Here is a 22584-nt window from a genome sequence, read left to right as displayed (position 1 = left end):
TATCTTCGGTTGTAAATGACTCTGTAGTAAATAGGTTATTTCAACAAAGTATGCAGGCACTAAGTTAGCCTGGCCAGTTGCCACTTGTGGTACACTATATGGAGCACAGCATGGGGCCTGGCACGCAGTAGGTGCTCAATAATTATTAGTTAAGGGACAAGAATGAGTGGACTGCAACCACACAAGCTGCATTTGAAATGGCAGAGTCTCAATGCATTGTGTCTGAGGGAAAACAAGCACATTTCTGGGTGGTCGACTGACGACACTTGGCAAAAAGTGATAATCCATCATTCCTGGCAGAGGCATTGTGAATTCCTACTCAGTTGTTTGGACAATATTCATTTAAACAAATATTTATTGAGTACCTATCCTGTGCCAGGTATGTCCAATATGCTGAGGGTGCAGAGGTGAATCAGAGTTTGCACTGTTACTGGGAGAGATGGACAGGTAAGCAAATTCTTATGATACAGTGTGATGAGAGCTTAGCAGGTGTGTGTGTGTGTTAAGTATTACAGGGACACAGAGCAGAAAGGAACTGATTCTACTTGGCTGAAGGATTTGTCCAATACTTGATTATGTGTTCAAAATGACTGTCTTGTGTGTTGCATGAGCTTATTTAATCTTCATACATACAGACTGCATGAAATTGTGATCCCTTTTTGAACAAAGATCAAATAGAGTATCATGGAGGTTAGGTGAGCTCCCCGAGATCATGCAGCCAGTAATAATAATTGTTGGTGTTTATGGAGTGCTTAGGCTACCTGAGGTACTGTTCTGAGCCATATTAAAATGGTTCATCTTCACAACTCTACAAGGTCATTATTAATATTATTGCTGTTTTACAAATGAGAAAACTGAGGCACAAGGTCTAAATAATTTGCCTGGAGTCGCGTAGCTAGAAAGTGGAAAAGCCAGGATTGCACCAGCCTTTTCTGGCATTAGCAGGCACACACTTACCCTGTGCACTAAAATACCTTTAACTGGTCCCCTGAAGAGCAGGGGATTCTTAGACTCTGATTGTAAGTTCAGCTTCCTTTCAAGTGACTTTGTTCGTTAGCAATATTATTGATACATCCAAATGATAGAAACAGTGTGGGCCTGGCTACAAGGAGACGTTGTGTAGGTTAGGCGTCCCTGAAAGTGTTTTGGGAGAGGTATGGTAAAATCTAGGCCCTCCAAAATCACTGCAGATGGCGGCTGCAGCCATGAAATTAAAAGACGCTTGCTCCTTGGAAGGAAAGCTATGACCAACCTAGACAGCATATTCAAAAGCAGAGACATTACTTTGCGGACAAAGCTCCATCTAGTCAAGGCTATGGTTCTTCCAATAGTCATGTATGGATGTGAGAGTTGGACTGTAAAGAAAGCTGAGCACCGAAGATTTGATGCTTTTGAACTGTGGTGTTGGAGAAGACTCTTGAGCGTCCCTTGAACTTCAAGGAGTTCAAACCAGTCCATCCTAAAGGAAATCAGTTTTGCATATTCATTGGAAGGATTGATGCTGATGCTGAAGCTGAAACTCCAATACTTTGGCCACCTGATGCGAAGAACTGACTCATTGGAAAAGACCCTGATGCTGGGAAAGATTGAAGGCAAGAGGAGAAGAGGACAACAGAGCATGAGATGGTTGGATGGCATCACCGACTCGATGGACGTGAGTTTGAGTAAGCTCTGGGAGTTGGTGATGGACTAGGAAGCCTGGCGTGCTACAGTCCACGGAGTCACAAAGAGTCAGATATGACTGAGCAACTGAACCGAACTGAACTGATGATAAAATCTAAAACTGGCATTAGTTGTGATTTCAGGGTTTTTCAGGGCAGCAAGAATTTGGCCTTTTGTTCTCCAGGCCAGCAGGTCTGGGCTCTAGGCACTATGATTTGTTACACGTAGGAACTAGCCACCAATACTTACTTGCAGCCTTTTAAAATTTGGCTTAAATTTTTCTAAAAGAAGACAACAGGATGTGAAACATTAAGAATGAAACAAGTTAAATTCAATACTTTATATGTAAGCAAGAGTGGAGATACAGAAAAGGAGAAATGAAGCACATAATTGCTTAAATCGTCCAAGCTTTCTCTCCATAATACAAATTCTTGGATTGAAAAATAGTTCAATCCAATAGTATTGTACCTTAATAATTAGGTTGGGTTTCCTCTGCGGTAAATCTCAGGAAGCGTTGGTTATTAAAATGAATGAAGTAGATTACCCTTCCCTCAATAATTACTACTTCAGCTAATGTGAATATTACCTGTGTGATTGAATCTACTGCATTTTTAAGACACCTATCTCCAGTAATTTTTGGAGATTCAGTAATTTAAAAGTCAACAGTGGGTGGGAATTTCTGTGGTAGGCAGAAGGACAGAAAAGGTCAATGTTCTTCGACATTCTTTCCTTCAAATCAAGTTTTTTGGTTTTGGTTGGTTTTCAGTGTTTTGTTACGTATGGAGACCTAGTAGATGTAACTGATTTATCTTCGCCTTTGTGTTTATAGATTTCTATTTTCTTGGCTTCAGGTCCTTGGAAACATTTGTTTTGATGGTGGCAGGAGAGTTAGTCATGTTTTATTTTTGTTGTTCCCATTTATTTTTAAGATCTTTTAGTTCAAGTCCACTTACAAGGTGTTTTATAACCTGTATTTATGTTTCCACAAAAAAAAAAAAAAAACATTCCTAGTAGTAATTCTAGTACACTCATAAAAACAGTTAATAATTTAATGCACATCAGAATGATTCTGTGATATTAGTAAGCTGGAACTAGGATATGCTTTGGAAAAATGTGTTTGAAATTTGTAATTGGATTTAGCATTTACATATCAAATTTCAAGTTTCTTAGATCAATTATTTTTGAGTTACCAAGCAGCCAAATTCTTCTTTTCATTACTGAGTCAACAAAAGTTGGAAAATTCTTTTCTCACATATTCCATTCTTTAACTGAGCCTGAAGGTAAATGACTTTTTAAAAAACCACATCTCAAACAAACAATTTTACATGAGGTTATGAGTAAATGAATAGAATGGGCTCTACTGGCACTGCGGATATACGTCTAATTAGAACTCTCAATCTTCCAAACATATCATTTACTGACATTGAGGTTTTTAATTCTTAACTTTGAGTCCATTGTGATGGAAACAAGTGACCCTTGTTGGAAATATGTCACGAATCAACTTTCTCAGGTTGACCTTTAGTTTGTTGGTCACCAAATCAAAACACTATTTATTCCCAGGCTTAAAGATGTCTGTACCTTCTTAAATTTGTTGTAAGATCAAGGAAGTAAAGCACTGCTTTGCTGCTGTGAACAGGTTGCCTTCTCTCTTTTCCTTGAGGCCTCTTAGTTTCGTCATGATAGATGATACGTCTTAGCCAGCTCCATGCGTGAAGCAATATTAAGCATGCTGCACCTCTTGCACATCCTCCGTTGTGGGTGGGAGGTAGATAACTCTGGTTTTACAGTGAGACAGACAAAGATCAGCCTTCAAATTGACTTGACATACTTTCTAGTTCAGAGCTCCATACCAGGCACCAGAGAGTGTTACAAATGCTCTCAAGAGCCAATGTTCATAACTTAAAAGTAGTAACATAAAATTTGCATCTATTAGATTACTTTTTGACCTTGAGCAAGCAATTTTACCTCCCTCCAAAATAACTATTTCATAGTGTTATTATAGCAAATCATTGATATTATGTATATGAAAATACACAAAGCCTAGCACATAGTTGCAAGCGAAGGTTGAATTTATGTGAAGCATATAATTAACCACCCCTGGAACCTCAAATGGACAAATGAATCCAAAGTGACATCTGTCTCTAATCAGTTTTAAATCAGAAAATTTCACTTCTAAATGAATCACTCCATCCACCAATGACTTTGCTTCATAGTCTACATTCAGAACAAAATGTTACTTAAGTGATAGTCTGTTAATGTATTTCATAACAGGAGCTGAGTATGGTTTCTTTAGGAGAAAATCATAGGTAAACAAAAAGAAAGAAAATTATATAAATGTAAGGTCTTTATTTAGAAATAAATGAAGGGACAGTTATCTGATAAAAGAACATTCAGATCATGATATAATTAAATGTCTACATGTAATTACAAAATATAATTGTATTTATATTGGTTTAAAAATTTTTTTTCTGATCTTAAAGGACTAATTTTCTTGTAATTGAATGACAAACTCTGCAGTACCTCATATTAACTATTAATAAGCTAAAAATACCCATTACCTATCTTTTTCTTAATTCCATCTACTGTCATGGACTTACATTTATCTCAGCTATACAAAAAGAATGGTTTAAATTGCTTGCTCTTTCTGCTTATTAGAAAGGAGGAGAAAGAACCATTTCCCCGACCCACTTAACTATGAAAAAAAGGACTCTCCCAAGTTGCCAGGAACTAACACAGTAGTAAAATTACAAGAAAATTTTGTTAAGAAATCTTTTCTCATCTGCAAGTTATTTGACTGAAACCTGAGGTGCTGAATTTCAGCACAAAGGTGACTTTGGAAGAGAAAGTTTATGCCAAACTGGATCAGTTGTTTTTGTGTTATGTAAGGAGGAGAAAAAGAATTAACTATTTACTCCTAAGCTATACATTTAAGGTTACCCTAGTACACCAAATGAGAGAATGTCCAAGCTGCAAACTTTACCTTAGCTTTATATTTTCATGAACTATTTTCTGTACCCACCAAAACTAAATATAATTAAATATTAAGTAATTTGCATTGCCCAAATATATTTTAAAAGTACAAAGTTATTCTACTAATTATTTCAGAAGTGAACTCTAGTTGAATTGTAAAAAATGGTATTATTAAACAATTTAAAACATTTTTTAAAAAAATAATTTTTCCTGATTATATACAAGTGTAATATAAAAATACAGAATATGCAGTACAGTAAAAACAAAAAAGTAAAATCACCAAAATCACCCACAATTCTATCATCCAGAGATAATCACCATCCACATTTTGCTGTATCCTTTGCAGTGGGTATTCACACATACACAAACCCATTATATGTAAATGTCTATTACTGTTTTATTACAGAAAATTTAAAACATGAACAAAAGTAGACAGAAAGCATCATGAACCTTTTGTAACTATCAACCTATGATGACCAACCAAACCATCAATTAATTCCCTCTTCTTCTTCCCCACTTGTTTTACTGTAAAGCAGATTCCAGGAGTTGTATCATCTCATTCACAAATATTTCAATATGGATCTTTAAAAGATAAGGCTTTAAAAACATAACCACTATCACATCCAAACTAATTAATAATGATATCTTGCTAATATTAAATAATTAAGTCAGTTTAGAATTTCAGTTGTCTCATGAATGTCATCATAGTTTATTTTCGTAGATTGTTTCCAGCAGAATCCAAATAAGGTTCACACAATGAGATTGGCTGATCTATCTGTTAAATCTCTTTAAATATAAGTGGGTTTCGGTTCAAATAATTTCTTTTCTTCCAAATTATTTGTTGAAGAAACCAAGTTGTTTGTCCTGTAGAACATCCCACAGCCTAGACTTTTTCTCATTATATCCCCATAGTATAGCCTCTGTCCTCTACGGTACCTGCAACTGGGTTTAATAGATTCAGTTGGGTTTTTTTTTGTTGTCCTTGTTTATTTGTTTGTTTGGGTTTTTTTTTTTTTTGGCAAGACTGCTTCATAGATAGTAAAGTGTTTTGCCATTAAGAGGTGCATAACGTGTCATAATCTCTCCTTTTATGTTACCTGGAGTCACTGGTTTGTTTATGGTTGTTGTTGTTCAGTCACTAAGTTGTGTCTGACTCTTTGTGACCCCAGAGACTACAGCACACCAGGTTCCTCTGTCCTCCAGTATCTTCCGGCGTTTGTTCCAATTCATGTCTGTTGAGTCAATAATGCTATTTAGTCATCTTATCCATTAATTTATTCAAGATTGCAAGATGGCTAGATTTTATATCCTATTGTTCCTTGAATTGATTTTCTAGCATGTACCAGTGGTGGCTAAATAGATGTTTTATGATTTTGCTTTTTAAGTTTGTTTGTCTTTAAATTACCATTCAAACTCATACCTAGAAACTTAATTAATTCGTTTCACACATCATGTTTGTTATTCTTATTAAAGCTGAAATGAACACTTCTTTGCTCTGTGGCAGCATCTTCAAATTACCTCCTGACTTTTGACATGACCCTAGTAGTCTTTGATAGTGCCTCTGCTAGTTGGTATAATAAGATGATCTAAGCTTATCTTGTATAATTTACACAGTACAAATCTATTTAAGACTTGAGTATATATAAATATAATACAAAACCATAGGACAGAAACTATTTATAATAGCAAAAGACTGGAAACAACCCAAATGCTCATAAATAGAGGACTGATTGAACAGAGTATGGTACAATCTTACAGTAGAGTTATTTGCAGTTATAAAATGACATCAGGAATCTTTAGTTCTTTAGATATACTTATGTGGGTTGAGTTCTAAGATATATTTTATGTAAAGCAGAAAGAGGGAAAAAAGTGAGTCAAGGATGCTGCCATGTGTGTAAGAATGGATATAAATGTATATACACACACACATTTATATATATACATGGGTGAGTGAAAGTTGCTCAGTTGTGTCTGACTTTTTGTGACCCCATGGACTATACAGTCCATGGAATTCTCCAGGCCAGAATACTGGAGTGGGTACCCATTACTTTCTCCAGAGGATCTTCCCAACCCAGGAATCGATCCCAGGTCTCCAGGCAGATTCTTTACCAGCTGAGCTACCAGGGAAGGAAGCCCAATATATATATATACATATATGCATGCATATACATATATAGGTAGATCTGATTTGGATTTGAATCATGTAAATATTTTTCATAATTATAAAATACTAATTTTTGAAAAATGCATTTCCTAATTTTTAAAAGCATAATTATATTATATCCAGCTGGTAGCATACAGAGAACTATTTCAAATAACTTTAAGACACAGTAATTTGACTACATATCCCTAATGAGATATAAGGACAAAAATGAAGTGCAAAAACATTTGTTAACAGTTTTTGGTAATCATTTTGTTGCGAGTAGTATCACTACTTGGTTCATGTACTGTTGAAACCTTGCTTGGAGAATTTTGAGCATTACTTTGCTAGCATGTCAGATGCAGTTGTGTGGTAGTTTAAAGGAAAGGCTACCCACTCCAGTATTCTGGCCTGGAGAATTCCATGGACTATATAGTCCATGGGGTCACAAAGAGTCGGACACGACTGAGCAACTTTCACTTTCACTTTGAACATTCTTTGGCATTGCCTAGAACTTCCAGATGTTCAAGCTGGATTTTGAAAAGGTGGAGGAACCAGAGATCAAATTGCCAACATCTGTTGGATCATCAAAAAAGCAAGAGAGTTCCAGAAAAACATTTACTTCATTGACTACACCAAAGCCTTTGACTGTGTGGATCATAACCAACTGTGGAAAATTCTTAAAGAGATGGGAATACCAGACCACCTTACCTGCCTCCTGAGGAATCTGTATACAGGTCAAGAAGCAACAGTTAAAATTGGATGTGGAACAACAGACTGGTTCCAAATTGGGAAAGCCTGTATACTGTCACCCTGCTTATTTAACTTATATGCAGAGTACATCATGCAAAATAGCCAGGCTGGTTGAAGCACAAGCTGGAATCAAGACTGCTGGGAGAAATATCAATAACCTCAGATATGCAGATGACACCACCCTTATGGCAGAAAGCAAAGAACAACTAAAGAGTCTCTTGATGAAGCTGAAAGAGGAGAGTGAAAAAGCTGGCTTAAAACTCCAACATTCAAAAAACTAAGATCATGACATCTGGTCCCATTACTTCATGGCAAATAGATGGGGAAACAATGGAAACAGTAATCAGACTTTATTTTGGGGGGCTCCAAAATCACTGCAGATAGTGACTGCAGCCATGAAATTAAAAGATGCTTGCTCCTTGGAAGAAAGATATGACCAGCCTAGAGAGCATAATAAAAAGCAGAGACATTACCTTGCCAACAAAGGTCATATAGTCAAAGCTATGGTTTCTCCAATAGTCGTGTATGTATGTGAGAGTTGGATCATAAAGCTGAGTGCCGAAGAATTGATGCTTTTGAAGTGTGGTGTTGGAGAAGACTCTTGAGAGTCCCTTGGACAGCCAGGAGATCAAACCAGTCAATCCTAAAGGAAATCAACCCTGAATATTCATTGGAAGAACTGATGCTGAAACTCCAAAATTTTGGCCACTGGATGCGAAGAGCCGACTCATTAGAAAGGACCCTGATACTGGGACAGATTGAAGGCAGGAGAAGGGGATGACAGAGGATGAGATGGTTGGATGGTATTACCAATTCAATGTACTCTGGGAGATGATGAAGGATGGAAGCCTGGTGTGCTGCAGTCCATGAGGTTGCAAAGAGTCAGACACAACTGAGTGACTGAACAATAACTATATATATATATACACACACACACTTGTAATGAATATATGTATAACATCAGTTTAGCCATTTTTGTATTTTTGGACATTTAGATTGATTCCAATTTGTTATAGTTATGTATAATACTGCAACAAAGCATCTGTGCACATCTTATTATCTCTTTAGTACAAGTTTCTATAAGTCAAATTACCTGGCCAGAGAGTAAGAACATATTTAAGTTCTTGATTAATATTAATATTGTCCAATCGCCTCTAGAAAGTTTAGAGCAGGATACACACCAAGCAACAGTGTTTCATCCCATGAATAGTTATAAATATTCACATTGACATGTTTCTGTCAATATGATTTAAGTCAGGTAATCACTCCAGTTTTTTATTTCCTATTCCCTCTTTTATTTTCTTGTAGAGAACATTCAAAATTAAAAATGCCACATAGAAAAACTACACTGGTGTAATATTTACATATTTACATTATGAATTAATAACTTTATTAAACAAAGATTAGAATGGCTTTATCAAACTAAATGTATTACTTATAAATTAATGTGTGGAATTGCTAATGCTTTAGTTGGAAACAGACATATAATGAATGTATTAAGTTATTAATTTTTATAGTTCTTTGGTAAATTGGTAGCTACTTTTGAAACTCTTGAGATTTTTAGTTATAATCTTACCTTTGCAGAATTTGTTGCATGTAAAGCTTTATTTTTCTGATATAGTTTAGAAAGTTAAGTAACTTTGCAAACATTACTTACATGTACCTTATATATACAATTTCACATGAATAATGAAAGCAAAAAAAGAAAAGATAACAGATTAAAAAAAAACATAGACTGTAAGAGCTAGAAGGATCTTAAAGATCATGTGCTCTAACCGCTTCACTTAATACACTGGGAATCTAAGGCAAAAGGCAGTTATGTAACTTCCCTGAGTTGTAACAGAGTAAGATAAAACTGATTTGTTTTATACAACTGATTTGTGACAGAGTAAGATAAAAATCCAAATCTCATTCAACATAGAGCCCTATCCATGTAGCTTCTCAGCATTAGTAAAACCTGAATGCAAAATGCAAAATTAAAATAACTGTTGCATTGGAGAAATGGGATTTAAGGTGTCTTCCTTTGAAATTCTACTGTTATGCTATCTTCTCATTGAAAAAAAAAACAACTGAAAATAGACCAACAACTACATTATAAAATTAGGTAAAAGACCACTTCTGTTATATGAAAGCTAGAAATAGATTATTCTAATAGTCAGGATTTATAGCAATCAAAATATACAGCATTTGAAAGATGTATGCATTTGTATATGTATGTATACACACACACACACATATATAGTTGTTGTTGTTTAGTTGCTAAGTCGTGCGATTCCATGGATTGTAGCTCATCGGGCTTCTCTGTCCGTACACACCTTATTGCAGTCACTTCACTGTTACTATCTCATTGAATTCTAACAATCATCTCAAACACAGAGTTTGTGAGACTTGCCCCAGGTATTCACATGAGTGTCAGAGTCAGGATTTGAACCTAGGTATTCATAGACACAGTGTATTGTTTGAAGGTCCAAGCCTCAGTGGTCGATTTCATTGCTGGCAAAGAGTCCTGTGATTGTTTGACCCTCAGCTCTCTCCCCACAGTGTCAAAGTTTTCACCTTAGAAATCCATTTGCTTGAATAACATGATGGAATTCCTTAGGGCAAAAATTTTTAGAAACACATCTTTGAAACCCTTTACTTGCCACTTGCTAAGTATGTGACTTTTCTTTCACTATCTGTAATGTAGGTATGACAGTACTTACCTCATTGGATTATTGGAGGAGTAAAGAAAATAAATTGTATCTACTTTTTAGTAGGATACTTAACTCACAGTAAATATTCAATAAGCAATATCTGTCATCAGCTATCTTTGCCATCACCATCAGTATTATTAATATCATTATTAAAATTATCATATTTCTTTCCTATTGACCACTTTTTAAATGCAAAATCCTGTGGAAGCAATAATGCATTATTCAAGGGGCTGGTGACTCATCAGTTGTTTTTCTCCTGACAGGAGAGAGCAGACGTAATAAAGCTCAGGAAAGGAGAGAGAGAGATGGAAAAGAGGAGCGGAGACCTGGAAGACAGAGCTTTTACCTCCAGCTAGTTGGGCTAAGTTTATAGAACAGTTCACTATAGGTCCCATGCTCTGCTATGGGATCACCTTTATTAGGTTTTAGAAAGCCTGCTTGAGAATGGGGAAGACCACTGTTCCCAGGCCATGGAGACATACTGTCTGTCGCTGCTCAAGGAATCCTACGCACCGTGGCCACTGCCTGTCCAGGCTGCAGGGGTGGAAGAGGGCAAATAATCCTCAGCAAATGCTTCTGTTTACTGTGCCTGGAAACAGGCCTTTTGCCATGGAAAATTTTCTCATTGTACCCATAGGTACCGGACCTGTATTGCACAATACAGAAGATCTTATTAAGACTTCTTGCTAACCTGTGTACATGCTGTGCTTGAAGCCCAAAGGCCGTTTGCCATTTCTCGGGTGTTATTTCACTTTTTGCTCAGGGGTAAGGTTTTAAGGTGGCTTACAGAAGCATCCCTACACTCTTCTCTAAAATCTTCCTCTGGTCAGGGATCCCTGAAGTCTTCCTGTTTTATGCTACCAGCTTCTCCTAAGATCTGCATACTCTTATTTCCAGTGTTTTATTTCACGTTTTTCATTGTTATGACAAGAACATAAGCACGTGGTAAAATATAAAATAGTGCTAAAGGATGTTCAGTGAAACGTACCTCTCATTCCTGTCCCCATCCCCAGTGCCACTGCCCAGAAATAACCGTTGTCCATTCATTCATTCAGAAAACATGGCCTTGTGCCTTCTTTGTCCATGATACTTAGGGCTGAGTAGCAAACAGACAGGTATTATTAATAATAGGAGTTGATGGGCCATGAAGAAGATCCAAAAGTAGTTATCATATGGAATATCAAAAAGTGATAAATGTTACAAACAGAAACAAACAAGGGAGGAGGATAGAGTGATATTTGAACAAGCAAAGAGGGAATGAGGTATTGTGAGGAGTATTCCAAAGGGACAGCACACTCTAGCAAGGTTGGCAGGCCGTTGGGACAGCATTTTAATTATTTATTTTTATTTGTAAAATACTCATATCTACCACAGATCAGACATTCTTCTGAGCACTTTATATATGTTAATTCTGTTAATCCTTACATAGAAGCCCAGGCACTCTTATCCTCCCCATTGTAAAGGGGAATTGAGCCGCAGAAGAATTAGGAACATTGTTTAAAGTCACAAAGCTAGTGAGCAGTGAGAGCTAGACTTCCGCACAAGCTGTTTGGTTTTGTCTGGCTCATTTCTTAGCTGCTACACTCTGTTGCCACAGAGTAGGCAGGTGGTACTGGAGACCTGTGGGGCCATGCTGAGGGCAAGAGGACGGTAACGGGAGAGCCTTGAACAGAAGAGAGACAGGTACATTCTTTCAGAAAATCCTGACATATCTATATGCATTTATATACATGTATACGGGCTTCCCTGGTCACTCAGCAGTAAAGAATCCACCTCCGATGCAGGAGCTGCAGAAGACCTGGGTTTGATCCCTGGGTAGGGAAGATCCCCTGGAGCAGGGCATGGCAACCCACTCCAGTATTCTTGCCTGGAGAATGTCGTGTACAGAGGATCCTGGTGAGCTGTATAGTCCAAAGGGTCACAAAGAGTGGGACATGACTAAGGTGACAGAGCATGTACACATGTATATGTGTGTATATATGTGTGTGTCCTTGAGGTTTGTGTCCTCTTAGTAGTTAATATCGGAGAAGGCAATGGCACCCCACTCCAGTACTCTTGCCTGGAAAATCCCATGGATGGAGGAGCGTGGTAGGCTGTAGTCCATGGGGTCGCTAAGAGTCGGACATGACTGAGCGACTTCCCTTTCACTTTTCACTTTCATGCATTGGAGAAGGAAATGGCAACCCACTCCAGTGTTCTTGCCTGGAGAATCCCAGGGACGGGGGAGCCTGGTGGGCTGCCGTCTATGGGGTCACACAGAGTCGGACACGACTGAAGCGACTTAGCAGCAGCAGCAGCAGTAGTTAACATGCTTAATGTTAAAATGTAAAACAATTTTAATTTGTGAGAAGGAGAGAAAGACTTGATATTATGTATGTTGAAGTTAAAGATGATATCTTAGCAAATAATATTTGGGGCACAGGTGATTTCTTCTATTTTTAAAGTCTTACAAATACTTTTTTATTCTGGGGCTTTGGCAGTACTTATGTATCTGACTGTGCATCCGTAGGAAAACAAATCAACTTTCTTTTTTTAACAATTCAGTGGTTTTTAGTATATTCACAGTGTTGTACAACCATTGCCGTTATCCAATTCCAAAATATTTCCATCAACCCAAAAGAAACTCTTCAAGAGATGGGAATACCAGACCACCTTTCCTATCTCCTGAGAAACCTGTTTGCAAGCCAAGATGCAACAGTTAGAACCAGACATAAAACTGGTTCCAAATTGGGAAAGGAGTACTTCAAGGTTGTATATTGTCACCCTGCTTAGTTAACTTATATGCAGGGTACATCCTGTGAAATGCCGGGTTGGATGACTCGCAAGCTGGAATCAAGATTACTGGGAGAAATATCAACAACCTCAGATATCCAGATGATACCACTCTAATGGCAGAAAGTGAAGAAGAACAAAAGAGCCTCTTGATGAGGGTGAAAGAGGAGAGTGAAAAAGCTGGCTTAAAACTCAGTATTCCAAAAACTAAGATCATAGTATATGGTCCCATCACTTAATGGCAAATAATGGGGAAAAGGTGGAAACAATGACAGATTTTATTTTATTGGACTACAAAATCACTGTGAATGGTGACTACAGCTACAAAATTAAGACACTTGCTCATTGAAAGAAAAGCTATGACAAACCCAGACAGCATATTAAAAAGCAGAGACATCACTTGCTGACAGAGGTCCATATAGTCAAAGCTAAATGAAGACTAAATGCCAGATAATTGATGCCTTTGAATTGTGATGCTGGAGAAGACTCTTGAAAATCCTTTGGACAACAAGGAGATTAAACTGGTCAATCCTAAAGGAAATCAACCCTGAATAGTTATTGGAAGGACTGATGCTAAAGCTGAAGCTCCAATACTTTGGCCACCTGATGCGAAAAGCAGACTCATTGGAAAAGACCCTGATGCTGGGAAAGATTGAGGGCAGGAGGAGATGGGGGTGACAGAGGATGAGATGGTTGGATGGCGTCTCCAACTCAAAGGACATGAGTTTGGGCAAACCCCAGGTAATTGTGAAGGACAGGGAAGCCTGGAGTTCATGGGGTTGCAAAGAGTTGGACATGACTTAGTGACTGAACAAAAGAAACTTCATAATTGTTAGCAGTCACTCTCAATTCTGCTCTTCCCCCCACCTCTGGAAGCCACTAATCTATTCTCCGTCTCTATGAATTTACCCATTATGGATATTTCATGTAAAAGGAATCATTCAATGTGTGGCCTTTTGTGTCTGGCTTTCACTGAGCAAGGGTGAAAGCGTCATCCATACTATAAGGGTCATCCATATTGTAGCTTGAATTGATACCTCATTCCTTTTTATTACTAAATAATATTCCAGTGTATGGATTTATCACATTTGTTTATCTGTTCTTCAATTGATGGGCATCAGGGTTGTTTCTACATCATAGCTATTATGAATAATGCTGCTGTTTACATTTGTTTACAAGTTTTGAGTGAACATGTTTGTAATTTTTGGGTATCAGTTCCATTCAGTCTCTCAGCTTTGTCTAACTCTTTGTGACCCCCATGGACTGCAGCACACCAGGCTTCCCTGTCCATCACCAACTCCCAAAGGTTGCTCAAACTCATGTCCATCGAGTCAATGATGCCATTTCATCCTCTGTTGTCCTCTTCTCCTTCTGCCTTCAGTCTTTCCCAGGATCAGGGTATTTTCCAATGAGTCAGTTCTTCACATCAGGTAGCCAAAGTATTGGAGTTAAGCTTTAGCATCAGTCCTTCCAATGAATATTCAAAACTGATTTCCTTTAGGATTGACTGGTTTGATCTCCTTGCCGTCCAAGGGACTCTCAAGAGTCTTCTCCAACACCACAGTTCAAAAACATCAATTCTTTGGCACTCAGCTTTCTTTATGGTCCAACTGTCTTGGGTATACCAGTGGAATTGCTGGGTCATATTCTAACTGTATGTTTATTATCAAATCAGTTTCTGAGCACAATGTATTACATAGCACTTCAACCCTTGTAAGGGGAAAATTATAGAAGCAAGTGGTTGCTTTAGCAAATCTCCTATCCTGTTCTTTTTATATAAGAAAGTGGCAGATTGGTGGTGGTGCCCATTTCTTAGGGTTTAAGATGTCAGTATCTGAAGGTCATTGGCACCTACTGGATATATTCTCCATGCAGATCCCGCCTTTTGTGGCCCTCTCCATACAATAGATGGGGAGTGGCCATGAGGAAGTGGCCTCTGAAGTAACCAAAGAGCTCAACTGAGTAACCTAATCCATCCAGGTACTCCTAGGAGCGTCATGGCCAGGGTCAGTCTAGAAAAGCGAAGGCTTTGAGGTTACAAAGTTCTCTAAGAATATTAAGGATAATAATGAAAGCCCCAGCATTTTACCATTCACTCTATGCCTAACATAATGCTAAACGCTTTACAACTTTTTTCCTAGACCTGAACTTTCTAATATGGTAGCCACTGACCACAGGTGGCTATTAAGTTCTTACAACATGGTTGGTTTGAGTCTAACCATATGTGTAAAATATATATTGGGTTTTGATGACTTAGTTCAAAAAAAGGAAATGTAAAATATCTCACTGATATTTTTTACATATTGAAATGATATTTTGGATATGTTGAGTAAAATACATCACTAAAATTAATCTCACCTGTTTATTTTTACTTGTATTAATGGAACTACTAGAAAATTTTAAATTATATATGTGACTCACATTTATGGATTGTGTTATATTTCTATTGGACAGCATTTGTTCTAGTCTATTCTTCACAAGTAGTTTGATCAGCTGGACTATATTACCACCCCCAAATTATGGGTGAGGAAATTGAGGCTTAGAGAACTTAAGTAAATTGCCTATGATCACACAGCTGTGACTTAAGCACAAATCTGCTATCTCTAAGCCTGAATTCTTACCCATTATTCTATGCTGTCTCCCCAGAGTCCAGAAGTACAATCCATTTGGTGTAGAAATGGCTATGATCATTAGCTATGGCAAAATGCTGTTTTCATGTCTCCATTGTGGAGCACGAGAAAAATCATCCATGCCATTCTGTAAGGCAGAATTTAGGTTGTAGTTGGGAAAAATTGCCTATGGGGAAGTTTCTGAAATACCAACTCTTTGTTTGTAACAGCTTGGGGCTTACTCACCAAGGATAGAAGGTAGATGAAACTACTTCAGAGGTTACTTTCATTTCTATGATCCTATATTGCAATTCATGTCAGATTCACAGGTCAGTTGCTGCTGTAATGCTCAGAGTGAGATGGAGTAAAGAGAGATGAATTAGTGCTTCAGTTTCAACCTTTTCTCCTGTAAAATGTAAGGCTTTAATATCATCCCATTTCATTTGAATTTGTGAAAACCTCAATGGGACATTCTTCGTAGCAATGGCTCCCTCTTCTAAGCTACAATGAAGAGAAGGTGGCAAAACAGTTTAGGAGAGAAAGAGTCACTCCATTTTCTTCCTCGCACCCCCTACCTTAAATCATTTTATAAAATATGTATTTTAACTCAGTCAGTCTTCCTTTTCCTAAGGCATCAGTGTTCACCACTCAAAAATAATTTTCATATGTGCATATTAATACTGCTGCTGCTGCTAAGTCACTTCAGCCGTGTCCAACTCTGTGCGACCCCATAGACGGCAACCCACCAGGCTCCCCCGTCCCTGGGATTCTCCAGGCAAGAACACTGGAGTGGGTTGCCATTTCCTTCTCCAATGCGTGAAAGTGAAAAGTGAAAGTGAAGTTGCTCAGTCGTGCCTAACTCTTAGTGACCCCATGGACTGGAGCCTACCAGGCTCCTCGGTCCATGGGATTTTCCAGGCAAGGGTACTGGAGTGCGGTGCCATTGCCTTCTCTGCATATTAATACTAGCTATTGCTATGTCATAAGTACTATAACTTAATTTTGCTGTTATTTTATGTAACTTGTATGTAACATGTATCATGAGTATGATTCACTTATTTAATTCCAAATACCAAAGGGACAGCCCAGTTTAGAACACTAGTTTCTTAAGCTACTTTTCCAAGATGGAAAGTCAAGGGAAGGATTAGGATCATTCGGACTTATGCTTTGTCTCAGGGTCTCTTCCCAAATGTTTAAACCATCTCATATTTTTAGGGGCTAGAAATGTTGCTGTCAGTCATTAAGCAAATGGCTTCCCACCCCCCACCAACTACAAATTCATAGCATACCAAGAAACATAGCAACTTGACACCTATAAGATTAAGTACAGCTCAAAAATCAAACCCTGATAAGCTAAAGTGTTTCTAAACCTGCATGCACCATTTTTTTTTTATTAATTCAAATTCAAAATTTTAGTGCCCCTAAATTAGATTCACTTTGACTTAAGTAGCTACACGGAAAATAATTTCAGCATTTGTTTTTTGTTTAGTCATCCTTCCTTAAAATTCCTTAGCAGTTTCAGATGTACTTCAGATGGGGTGACAATGAACTATAGAAAGAAGTCAAAAAGATAAAATGGTATTGGGAAAGGAATATGGAGCTGAAAATCAGATGACTTGAATTCTAGTTCTGTTTCGGCAACAAAGCTTTTAGATATTTAAGTTCCACAGACATTTAATGGACACCTACTAAAGTCATGGCATTGTAATAAGTGCTGTAGGAGTCACAAGGATAAACAAGACAATCATGCTCAAGGAACTTGTCACCTAGTAGAAAAGAGCATATTTAACAAAACCATGGCATATGATACAGAATATGCGGGTAATGGAGTAGAACTTATGGGAACACAGAGGAAAATAAGCACAATTCCAGCCAAGGAGATTGGGGATGAAGAAAGTGTTGATTGGAGTGGTTCTGGAAGTATGGTTAGGATTTCTGGGTGGGGCTGGAAGGGAAGGGTGCTTTAAACAGAAGATGCAGGGAAGGGGAGACATTGAAAGCAAAGGTATAGGTAAAAAGTACAGAGTAGGTTCTGGAAACTTACTAGACAGGAAGGCAGAGTTAATTCTTAATAACAATAGGAGATAATCTTTGACTGCTAGATTAGAATCAGATTGTGGTAGAGCTTGAATTTCATCCTGAAGAATCTGGACCTTATTTGGGAGGGGGAAGGAAGGGCCAACAAAGATAAAGAGCACACCCGTGAATGATCAGCTCTGCTAGGATGATTGTTCTGACGGTTTAAGTATATAGCATGAGTGGTGAGCAGAAGAGTTAGAAACTGTCACAGTGGGTTCAGGTAATGGGAATGCATAGAGAAGGCAGATGCAAGAGATATTTTGGAGGCAGAACTGACAGAAGTTGGTCATGATTGGTTTTGAGATGCAAAAGATGACTGTGGTTTTGAGTACTGATGGCTGAGAGCACTGATGGAGATGCTGAGAATGTAAGAGGTTCACTGGGAAAGATGCTGTTTTGAGCATGTTTAATCCATTCTGAACAAATCAGCTAAGCATATGAAACACTGATCAATTCCTGACTCACCTGTTTCCAAAACCCTGCAATGCCTTCCTATCCTACTCAGAATAAAAGAAACATCCTCGAAATGCTCAGGAAAGTCATATACGTCCTGGCGGCCCACTTTCCCTTTGATCTCATCTCCTTCCCGGCCCCTCTCTTCTCAGTACCCTGGGGCCACACTAGTTCTCTTGCTGTTCCTCCAAGACTGCCCAGTGTGAGTTCTAAGCGCCATTCCTGGTGCTTTCTCTGCCTGAAAACATCTTTCCTCCGACTATTCTCCTACCTTACTCCCTCACTTTCTTCAACTTTTACTCAAATCCCTGTGTAGAAGAGCAATGTAGGAACCCTAAAGGCCTTCCCTGATCATCCTATATAAAACAGCAACCCAACCCTTCACCTCTCCTTGGCACTTTCCTCTCCCTATTTTACTATTCTCCATAAAGCTTATCACCATCGGATATAATATGTATTTATTATCATAACCCGGAAACTAGCGCAGTAAAAGCAAATTAATAATGAAACAAGCCAATGGTTTCAAGGGTAAAATGAAGTTTGGTACTCACATTCACTGTTTTGGGGACTGTACATTGATATAATCCCTTTGAAAAGCAACTTGGCAATAGATACGAAGAGCCATAAAATGGTGAGGTCCTGGAACATTTTATTAATATGTTTTGGAAATTCTGGAAATGAAATCTAAGAAGATAATATATGGAAAGAAAATGTATATGGATACAATATTTACAATATCAAGAAACTGGAAATGTTCTAAACATCTAACAATATAAGGAGATAGTTAAGTAAATTACTGTTCGTTTACTTAATGATATATTATTCACTGTTAAAAGGATAGTTATAAAAAGCTGGCTAGCAACAAGGAAAATGCTTATGAAACAAAATTATATTTAAAAGAACAGGATCCACAATTGTATACAGTATGATGTTATCTTTAAGTATGCATACAGAAAAAGACTAGGAGGAAATGAACCCAAGTGCTGATATTAAGTATATTAGGCTAAAGGGATTATAGGTTTATTTTTCCTAAATCTCAGTTTTTCTGTATTTAGGTTATATCCTTTCTATAATATGGTTATGTTATTTTTTAAATATATGTGTGTATTAGTCGCTCAGTCCTGTCTGACTCTTTGTGATCCCACCGACTATAGCCTGCCAGGCTCCTCTGTACATGGAATTCTCCAGGCAAGAATACTGGAGTGGGTAACCCATTCCCTTCTCCAGAGGATCTTGCCAACCCAGGGATTGAACCTGGGTCTCCAGCATTGTAGGCAGATTCTTCACCGTCTGAACCACCAGGGAAGCTATTTTTAAATAATTTTTTTTTTTTAATGATCAAAAGAAACTGAGCTGGTACACATCAATTCATCCACTGGACTGCATTGCTGAGTATCAATGGGAAGTCTGAGTTTCTCAGTATCCCATCTGCTCATTCTTGACTTCCTCTTCTTCACTTGCCTACATAATTTTAGCCTGCAACCTCCGCATTTTGATAGTCATAATCATGAAACAATAAAGTGGAAAGAACATAACTTGCCCTGTGCTTCTTGATGTTTATTTATGTGGACTGAGGCTAAGTTACCTGGTTCCATGTCTCCCTCCATTTTTTCTTTATTTAGCTACCACTTCCCCCATTGGTAGACCTTAGGGCTCTAACTCGTTTCTCCATACAGTGCTTATCACCATCTGATATATTATGTATTTGCCTGTGTATGTTCAATCACTCAGTCATGTTTGACTTGATTTGCAACCCCATGGACTGTAGCCCACCAGGCTCTTCTGTTCATGGATCTTTCCAGGCAAGAATACTGAGTGGGTTGCCATTTTCTACTCCAGGGGATATTCCCAACCCAGGAATATCCCTCGTCTCTTGAGTCTCCTGCACTGGCAGGCAGATTTTTTACCATGCACCATCTGGGAAGCCAATATTATGTATTTACTTGTTTATTATTACAGCTTAGAAACTGATGTGGCTAAAAAAGAAAAAAAGGAATAATACCATGTCAACCTATTACGTATCACTCTTTATATATATTTCCCCATTTTCCTTATAAATCAGCAAAATAAATGCTACTCACATTCTAGAGATGAAAAAACTGAGGCTTTGGTTTAACAATTTGCCCAAGTTCACTGACCTAGGAGATTACCAAGTTGAAATTTAAACCCTAATTTTTGACCTCAAATCTTATGCCTTTAACCTGTACATTGATGAACACACATTAATTATTAACATGGTGGTTTAGTCACTAAGACGTGTCCAATTCTTGCGACTCCATAGACTATATATAGCCCTCCAGGCTCCTCTGTCCATGGGATTTCCCAGGCAAGAATACTGGAGTGGGTTGCCAATTCCTTTTCCAGGGGATCTTCCTGACCCAGGGATCAAATCTGCATCTCAAACCCATATCTCCTGCATTTCAGGTATATTCTTTACTGCTGAGCCATTAGGGGAGCTCTCAATTATTAAGATAGCCTAAGTGAATTTATTACATAGACATTGGCCAGGTGAAACAAGCAATTGAATAATTGAGTTATTGAAACTCTCAATAAATTGATGTTGAGAATCTTTGTGTCTAAATTAGCCAACTCACTGCTTTAGATTTTTTCTGTGTATGTCCACAGTGTCTCAATAACTATTAGAGACCTTAAAATTATCAACGTGAAGTGTTTCAACTATTTTGGGTATCTGAAGTATTCAAGTATTTACTTATTAGCCAAAATAATTTTACCTGATTTGATTAATGGTTTCCATTGAAGGATTTAGACATACTCTTTGGGGACCAATAGCACCTTTTTTGATAAAACAAAATCCTTAGTTATTAAATAGACATTTTCAGTTGGTTATTTGGACTAAAGAATTGAGACTTAATAGAAGACATGTAAGATGTCAAAAGGACTATAAAATCCAGTTATGACTAATACTATTTCAGAGGAAATTTTTACAAAAAGAGATTTCCCATTTAATAACCCATTTATTTCCAGCAGCAGTTAGCTTAATAAAGATTCTGAGCAAATTTGTTGTAATGAGATTGGAGGAATTAAACAAAATTTTCCAAGAAATGTCACCCCTAATGTTCACCATTATAATATGTCAGCAGTGTTATTTCTTATCTATCTTCTTTGGCCAAAATCCCTTGGAGAAAACTCTTTCAGCTCCTGACACAGAACGTGAAAACCATAACATGATATTCCTCATCACTGTTAATACTTTCGGGGACTTACTATAAGCCAGACTTTGCTACATATTACATTTGATCATCTCATTTTAATGCTCAGTACCCAATAAAGTAGGCACTATAATTACATTCATCTTATAGATAGATAAAGAAACTGAGGCATTTGAAGTATTAAGTAACTTGTTGAAGAGACAGTATTTGAAAATAAAACAGATTTATTTTACTGGTTATTTCACCTTCTCTCTTATCTAAGAGACTAACATTTTTCAAAAGGAATGTCAAGTGTGACTTTACAGCTTTTATGGTAAAAGGGAGAGTGAAAGTCTTCCTGAATTGCTGCGGCTGTTATGCCAGTGATTAATTCCGTCGGAGAAGAGGTTTGGTGAGAGTTGAGATTTTAGATCTAAAAGTCTGAGAGGGTGTTATCCTTGGATAATCTGTGCTTCCTTTACAACTCTTTCCCACATCAGTCTGCACTGAAAATGCCCCTTCACTATAAGAGTGTTTTCAACTCAGAGTGTTTATAACTGGTGGAGCTGTCCTTGGTCTGAAAGATCAGAGAAGAAATATTTTACCTGGGGTCTCTGACTTCTCACAAAGTTGCTGGGCTTCTCAGTTGATTGTAGAAATCTGCCAACCCATTATGTAGAACAGATTGGGAGAAATCTTAGGAGAGAACCAGGAAAAGTCTGAAGTATTTCATTATAGTACACTTTAATTTTTTTCTCCCAACTTAGACCAGGAAATGAGGACCCTAAAGTTCACTTACTGCAATAAAACAGTTTTGAAGACCTTCTTGTTGTTGCTGTTATTCAGTCACCAATTCATTTCTGACTCTTTGTGACTCCATGGACTGCAGCATGCCAGGTTTCCTGTCCTCCACTATCTCCCTGAGTTTGCTTAAATTCATGTCCGTTGAGTCGGTGATGCCATCTAACCATCTCATCCTCTGCTGCCCCCTTCTCCTTTTGCCTTCAGTCTTTCCCAGTATCAGGGTCTTTTCCAATGATTGAGTTCTTCACATCAGGTTTTGGAGCTTCAACTTCAACATCAGTCCTTTGCATGATTATTCAGGATTTATTTCCTTTAGGATTGACTGGTTTGATCTCCTTGTAGTCCAAGGGACTTTGAGGAATCTTCTCTAGCACCACAATTTGAAAGCATCAGTTCTTGGGTGCTCAGCTTTCTTTATGGTCCAACTCTCACATCTGTATGTGACTACTGGAAAAACAATAGTTTTGGCTATAGATCTTTGTCAGCAAGAGGATATCACT

At 37.8% G+C, this 22584-nt stretch overlaps 1 protein-coding gene across 2 annotated transcripts in view; it reads left to right on the top strand.

The window, feature by feature from the left end:
• MKLN1 (muskelin 1) overlaps positions 1-22584 on the top strand; it is a 380366-nt gene that overhangs the window by 26299 nt on the left and 331483 nt on the right. The window contains exon 3 of one of the 2 annotated variants that reach the window (XM_027538969.1): positions 380-447. The exons of the other annotated variant lie outside the window; for it this stretch is intronic. Within the exon in view, the coding sequence (XP_027394770.1) occupies positions 440-447 (8 nt within the window). The 5' untranslated portion in view covers positions 380-439. The remainder of the gene's footprint in view (positions 1-379; positions 448-22584) is intronic. 2 annotated transcript variants of the gene reach the window in all.

Source organism: Bos indicus x Bos taurus, chromosome 4 (assembly GCF_003369695.1).
Source record: "Bos indicus x Bos taurus breed Angus x Brahman F1 hybrid chromosome 4, Bos_hybrid_MaternalHap_v2.0, whole genome shotgun sequence".
In the NCBI taxonomy this organism is placed as follows: Eukaryota; Metazoa; Chordata; class Mammalia; order Artiodactyla; family Bovidae; genus Bos; species Bos indicus x Bos taurus.
Note: the sequence above shows the minus strand (reverse complement) of the source record. Positions and strands in the feature narration are given on the sequence as shown.